The sequence below is a fragment of the Stenella coeruleoalba genome, assembly GCF_951394435.1.
Source record: "Stenella coeruleoalba genome assembly, chromosome: 1".
Taxonomy (NCBI): Eukaryota; Metazoa; Chordata; class Mammalia; order Artiodactyla; family Delphinidae; genus Stenella; species Stenella coeruleoalba.
Window position 1 is genome coordinate 32331722 of NC_137169.1, and position 7531 is coordinate 32339252.

The 7531-nt window shown below is 38.0% G+C and overlaps 1 protein-coding gene across 2 annotated transcripts in view; it reads left to right on the forward strand.

The window, feature by feature from the left end:
* Positions 1-7319, forward strand: part of RLF (RLF zinc finger) — an 83394-nt gene extending 76075 nt beyond the window's left edge. For both annotated transcript variants that reach the window (XM_079903809.1, XM_079903810.1), the window contains one exon: positions 2342-7319. In XM_079903809.1, coding sequence (XP_079759935.1) covers positions 2342-6991 — 4650 coding nt within the window. In that variant the 3' untranslated portion in view covers positions 6992-7319. The remainder of the gene's footprint in view (positions 1-2341) is intronic.
* The last annotated feature ends 212 nt before the right edge of the window (positions 7320-7531 follow it).

The window sequence follows — 7531 nt, forward strand, 5'->3', positions numbered from 1 at the left end:
GAGATATATTGATTATTTGATTATTCCAGGTGACTTTGTAACCAGATAAAACCAGGTGTTCTGTTTTTGTAAAAGAAGAGGTGAAATGATATTAGCACAGCTAGCAACCTTGCGAAGGAAAAGGTTAATGATGCTGAAAAGCTTTTGTGGGCGTTGGGTCTCTTGCGGAAGGAGGGCCTTGTAATAGAACCTCCTTATGTTCTGGGCTTCAGTTTTCTGTAAACAAAGAGCTTAAACCAAATGATCAATTAAAAGTGCTCAGAGTTGTTAAATTTTGATTCTGTGACTTGAGAAAGTCATATTGGAAGGGATGACTTTAGAGAATCCAGGGTCTCTCTCAAGACTTCAAAAATAGTATGACAGAAGAAAGGATGTGGATGTGGTTATATTTGAAGTAGAAGGCATAAGAAGAGGGATAATCTTGAAGCCAGTTTATTTGGCCTTAGGGCCCTTTTTGGTGGAACATATAAGTAGTACTGTTTTGCAAAACATGACTTTATTTAGTTTAATCCTTTCTCTTTAGTAATAAAGAAGCTGAAAATTAGAGATGCGTGACTTTTGGAGAAAGTCTGTTAAGTTTTAAAATCATAGGTTCTTAACAAGTTACTTAACCCCTTTGGAAGACTGTGAGATAAACAGCAAAGAATGTGTGTTGTTTCTTAAACAGCCTAATGTAGTTGAAATGGTAAAATTTGTGAAATCATTAAGAACACTTTTCAAAAAAAAAATAACTACCATTATACATTCTGAACAGATATACCAAGAAGTTACTTGTTAAAGGAGTGATGAATAAATTAGAATTAGGATATGGAATGTGGAGCTGAATTTTGAAGAAACTGATAGATATGAATAATTTGTTAGGTTTTAAACCAGGAAGCTGAAGAAGTGCCTTGGCGTATTGTATCAAGGGCACATGGGATATCGCCAAGTCAATTAACTTTGGAGTTGGTATAGAGTGTAAAGTGGTTAAGACTCAGACGCTGGGAAAAGATGCTTTAAGTTTAAATTCTTGCTCCTCTGCTCACTAGCTGGTGACATTGGCAACTAATTTTCTGAGCCTTGGTTCCTTCATCTATAAAATGAGGATGATGTATGCAAAAAGTTTATTTAGAATAGTGGCTAGGATGTAGTAAAAGTTTATTTAGAGTAGTGCCTAGGATGTAGTAAGGAGTCTGTAACTTGATGGTAATTATTTCTTTGTGTTCTCAGCATTTAGAATGGTGCCCAATGAGAATAATTGCTTAGCAAATTGATGTTTGAACAGTGGAATTTATCCTCAAATATTTTATGGGGTTCTGTTGAATATTTACTATGTTCCAACATTGTAATACTCATTTTGTGTTACCTTATTTCATTTTTATAACAGCATTAGGAGGAAAATCCAATACTGCCACTATAATTATCATTGTACAGATGAGGAAACTGAGGCTTAGAGGAGTTAAAAACTTCTCACTGTAGTGAAGCTGGGGTTCAAAGTCAGTCAGAGTCATACTCAAAATTCTGTGCTCTTAAGTACTGTATTTTAAGCCACTCTGCCATAAGATCCTCCTTTTCTTGGTTTATATTATTTTCACGCACCCTTTCAGCCTCTCACATGAAAGAATCATCTTAAATGCACTTACCTTTTATCATATACAACCAGATCTTTTTTGTGATTTTTTGACTGATTTCTGAGAACCTCCTGCTATAGAGAAATTTTCTGTTGTTTTTCCATGGGAAACTGAGATTTCAGTACACCTGTAACTATAGAGTATTAATTCTTTTAGGAGGAAATGGAAAGGATCGTTTATTCTAAGCCTTGAGGTTTTGAAAACACCCAATTGTTCATGACATAGACATATGAGTTTTTTAAATTTAATTCAATCTTAGACCCACTTTTATGCATGTGTTTCCTCTTGCACCCATTTATTTAAGCCCTATCCTTCCTGCCCAGCTTGAGACAATTCTTTTTTGAATCCTTCAGTGACCTTATTTATCCTGACTGAGCTCCTTTGCATTTATGTGCTTTTATACATTTGGCACACAGATAAATTCCTTGAGGGTTAAGGACTGCTTTAATATGCAGTGCCTTATAAAGTTGGATACTCTATAAATGTACACTGTTGTTGTTCATGGTTGTAACATCTAATCCAGTCCTTTGCATGTTGAAAGAAGGAGGATCTAAATGTAACTTGCAGGAAGAAAGATTTAAGAACTTTAAGTTTTAAGAAGTAAGTGTGTGTGTGTGTGTGTGTGTGTGTGTGTGTGTGTGTGTGTGTGTGTGTGTGTCTTATCAGTGAAAGTTATGTAATGTTTCCAAACTGGGGAAAAAAAACCTTTTCTTCCCTATTTTTCTTAACAGGCACAAGATGCTGGTCTTGGGGTGTCGATTTTACTATGTGTCAGAGCTCTTCAACTCAGATCAAGTGAGGATGAAGAAATGAAGGCATCAGTTTGTAAAACAATTGCTTGTCTTTTACCAGAAGATTTAGAAGTTAGACGAGCCTGTCAGCTTACAGAATTCTTAATTGAACCCAGTTTGGATGGATTTAATATGTTGGAAGAACTGTATTCTCAACCAGATCAAAAATTTGATGAAGAAAATGCACCAGTTCCGAATTCTCTCCGATGTGAGCTTTTACTAGCTTTAAAAGCCCACTGGCCATTTGATCCTGAATTTTGGGACTGGAAAACTTTAAAACGACACTGCCACCAACTTCTGGGACAAGAAGCCTCAGATTCTGATGATGACCTAAGTGGCTATGAACTGTCTATTAATGACACAGATGTTTTAGAGTCATTTCTTAGTGATTATGAGGAAAGTAAAGAAGATAAACAATATAGAAGAAGAGATTTGACAGATCACCAAAAGGAGAAAAGAGACAAAAAACCCATTGGTTCTTCTGAAAGATACCAGAGATGGCTTCAGTATAAATTTTTCTGTTTGTTATGTAAGCGGGAATGTATAGAGGCCAGGATTCTTCATCATTCTAAGATGCATATGGAAGATGGAATTTACACCTGTCCGGTTTGTATTAAAAAATTCAAGAGAAAAGAAATATTTGTTCCTCATGTGATGGAACATGTTAAAATGCCACCAAGCAGAAGGGACCGCTCTAGAAAGAAGTTACTGTTGAAAGGCTCTCAGAAGGGAGTTTGTCCCAAGAGCCCTTCTGCAACCCTAGAGCAAGGTCAGTCATTGAATGAACAAGCCAAAGGAGAGTCACATGAGTATGTCACATTCAGCAAATTAGAAGATTGCCACCTGCAAGACAGAGATTTGTACCCATGTCCTGGCACAGACTGTTCCCGTGTGTTTAAGCAGTTTAAATACTTAAGTGTGCATCTTAAAGCTGAACACCAAAATAATGATGAAAATGCCAAGCACTACTTAGATATGAAAAATAGAAGAGAGAAGTGTACTTACTGTCGACGACATTTCATGTCTGCTTTTCACCTGCGAGAGCATGAACAAGTGCATTGTGGTCCTCAGCCTTATATGTGTGTATCTATAGATTGCTATGCTAGGTTTGGATCAGTGAATGAACTGCTTAACCATAAACAAAAACATGATGATCTGCGTTATAAATGTGAATTAAATGGCTGTAATATTGTTTTCAGTGACTTGGGACAGCTTTACCACCATGAAGCACAACACTTTAGGGATGCGTCTTACACATGCAACTTCGTTGGCTGTAAAAAGTTCTATTATTCCAAAATTGAATACCAGAATCACCTCTCAATGCATAATGTTGAAAGTTCAAATGGAGATGTGAAGAAATCAGTGAAACTTGAGCCTGCAGCAGGTGACAAGCAAGATTGTATTGATCAGCCCCATCTACTTGACCAAACTGATAAATCACATTTACCAGAGGATCTTCTTTTCTGTGCAGGATCAGCTAGTTCTCAAATAGAAACTGCAGAAAATCTGAAAGAAAACAGTGACAGTAATTCTAGTGATCAGTTAAGTCACAGCTCTTCAGCTTCCATGAACGAAGAGTTAATTGACACACTGGATCACTCTGAAACCATGCAGGATATATTATTGTCTCACGAGAAAGTCTTTGTGCCCTCCGGTTTAAAAGAAAAATGTTCCAATGTGGCAGTTTGTTTTGATGGGACTAAGTTTACCTGTGGTTTTGATGGCTGTGGTTCCACGTACAAAAACGCAAGAGGCATGCAGAAGCATCTAAGGAAGGTTCATCCATACCATTTCAAACCCAAAAAGGTAAAGACAAAAGATCTCTTTCCCTGTTTGGGTAATGAACATAATCCAGCAACTGAAAAGTTTGATACAGAACCTAAACCTAGCTCAGATACAAACAGTGACTCCCCAGATGAAGGTCTAGATCACAATATTCATACTAAATGTAAACGAGAACATCAGGGTTATTCCTCAGAAGCCACCATTTGTGCTTCTAAAAGGCCGTGTACAGAGGATACCATGTTGGAACTTCTGTTACGCTTGAAGCATTTAAGCTTGAAAAACTCAATAACACATGGATCTTTCTCAGGGTCATTGCAGGGGTACCCATCCAGTGGTGCTAAGTCTCTTCAAGCGGTGTCACCTACAATCTCAGACCTTAATTTTCAGAATCAAGATGAAAATATGCCAAGTCAGTACCTGGCACAGCTGGCAGCCAAGCCTTTTTTCTGTGAGCTTCAAGGATGCAAATATGAATTTGTGACCAGAGAGGCTTTGTTAATGCATTATCTTAAGAAACATAATTACTCAAAAGAAAAAGTCCTTCAGCTAACCATGTTTCAACATCGGTATTCCCCGTTCCAGTGTCATATCTGCCAAAGGTCATTTACAAGAAAAACACACCTTAGGATTCATTATAAAAATAAACATCAAATTGGCAGTGACAGAGTAACTCAAAAACTATTAGATAATGAAAAATGTGATCATGAAGGTCCATGCTCAGTAGACAGGTTGAAAGGTGATTGTTCCGTGGAACTTGGAGGTGATCCCAGCAGTAACTCTGAGAAGCCACACTGTCATTCTAAAAAGGATGAATGCAGTTCAGAAACAGATTTGGAGTCATCGTGCGAAGAAACAGAAAGTAAAACATCTGATATATCATCACCAATAGGTAGCCATAGAGAAGAAGGAGAAGGAAGAGAGGGGAGAGGTAGCAGGAGAACTGTTGCTAAAGGAAATCTCTGCTATATTTTGAATAAATACCACAAACCATTCCATTGTATCCATAAAACTTGCAACTCCTCATTCACCAATCTAAAAGGCTTGATTCGCCATTACAGGACTGTACATCAATACAACAAAGAACAGTTATGTTTAGAGAAAGATAAAGCGAGAACCAAAAGGGAACTTGTCAAATGCAAAAAGATATTTGCTTGCAAATATAAGGAATGTAACAAGCGTTTCCTGTGTTCTAAAGCTCTTGCTAAGCACTGTAGTGACTCTCATAACCTAGACCACATTGAAGAGCCGAAAGTGCTTTCTGAAGCAGAGTCAGCGGCCAGGTTTTCCTGTAACCAGCCTCAGTGCCCGGCTGTTTTTTATACATTCAGCAAGTTGAAGCACCACTTGATGGAACAGCATAATATTGAAGGAGAAATACATTCAGATTATGAAATTCATTGTGATCTTAACGGCTGTGGCCAGATTTTCACCCATCGCAGTAATTATTCTCAACATGTATATTATCGACATAAGGACTATTATGATGATCTGTTTAGAAGCCAGAAAGTGGCAAATGAAAGGCTACTAAGGAGTGAAAAGGTGTGTCAAAAAACTCACCCTCAGGGGCATGAACATCAGACTACCAGGAGATCGTTTAATGCTAAGGCTAAAAAGTGTGGCTTAATCAAAGAAAAGAAAGCTCCGATTAGTTTTAAAACAAGAGCTGAAGCCCTCCATATGTGTGTGGAGCATTCTGAGCACACGCAGTACCCTTGCATGGTTCAAGGATGCTTATCTGTGGTGAAGTTGGAGAGCAGCATAGTGAGGCATTACAAACGTACCCATCAGATGAGTAGTGCCTATTTAGAGCAACAGATGGAAAATCTTGTCGTTTGTGTTAAGTACGGTACCAAAATTAAGGAGGAGCCCCCTTCTGAAGCAGAGCCCTGTATAAAGAAAGAAGAAGATAGAAGCTGTGAATCAGAGCTCACAAAGCACAGCCATTCCCCAGGTGACAGTAGCATACCTGTCCAGACCGCCGATTCCCTTTATCCAGGTGAAAGGGATGGAGGTCAGAAAGGATGTACAGAAAGCAACCCAGTTTTTGATGCAGATACTCTGCTCTACAGAGGAACTTTGAAATGTAACCATAGTTCAGAAACCACTTCTTTGGAACAGTGTAATACAGTTCAGCCTCCTCCTTGTAAAATAGAAAATTCCATACCTAATCCTGATGGGACTGAAAGTGGGACTTATTTCACAAGTTTCCAGCTGCCTTTACCAAGGATCAAAGACTCAGAAACCGGGCAGCAAAGTTCAGGGCAAGAAAACACTGTAAAAAATTCAACCCATGTCCCAAAAGAGAATTTTAGGAAGCATCCACATCCCAGGTCATTTGATTTGAAGACTTACAAACCCATGGGATTTGAATCTTCATTTCTGAAATTTATTCAGGAAAGTGAAGAGAAAGAAGATGATTTTGATGATTGGGAGCCTTCAGAGCACTTACCATTAAGTAATTCTTCACAACCCAGTAATGACTTAACAGGGAGTGTTATGGCAAATAATATGGTGAATGACAATGACCCTGAAGTTGACATACCTCATTCTTCCAGTGACTCTGCAATTCATGAGAACCTGACTGCAATCCCACCTTTAATAGTAGCTGAGACGACAACAGTTCCTCCCTTGGAAAACCTGAGGGTCGTATTGGACAAAGCATTAACAGACTGTGGAGAACTTGCCTTAAAACAGCTTCATTATCTTCGGCCAGTGGTTGTCCTTGAAAGATCTAAGTTTTCCACACCAATTTTAGAGTTGTTTCCAACAAAAAAGACAGATGAGCTTTGTGTAGGAAGTTCCTAAATAGCAATTTTGTTTTAGAAACAGACTGGCTCCAACACTGCAACATGGGGACAATTGCCAACTCGAACAAAGGCTGAGAACCAGCCACACCATTGTTTAGGGTAGAATAGGCTGTGTATTTACATGAATGTATAATATCTATGTCAGCAGTATTGGCTGAGTCCATTAGCTCTCCAGTTGGTTTATTGATTGGTTTTTTTTTGTTTGTTTATTAAAAAAAATGGAACTGTATTCTTGTTTGGTGCTAATTAATACATCAAAATATATTGGGGCTTCCTTTTTCAAATTAAGTGTGCATGATTGTATATGGAACAAATACTAAGATCCCAGGGTGGGAGGGCTAGGGAAAGGGATATGTTCTTACTTGACTTGAATGTGCACCTGAGGGTGCTCTGTGTAATATATTGTACACTACAGCATCTTATATTTTTTGAGTTGAGTTTCAATAAATTACAATTTTTCACCCATTTTTTGTTTAGTGATAATGAGTTTTCATGCCACACATAAATTGGAATTGCACTTATATTTTCTGGAATGTGC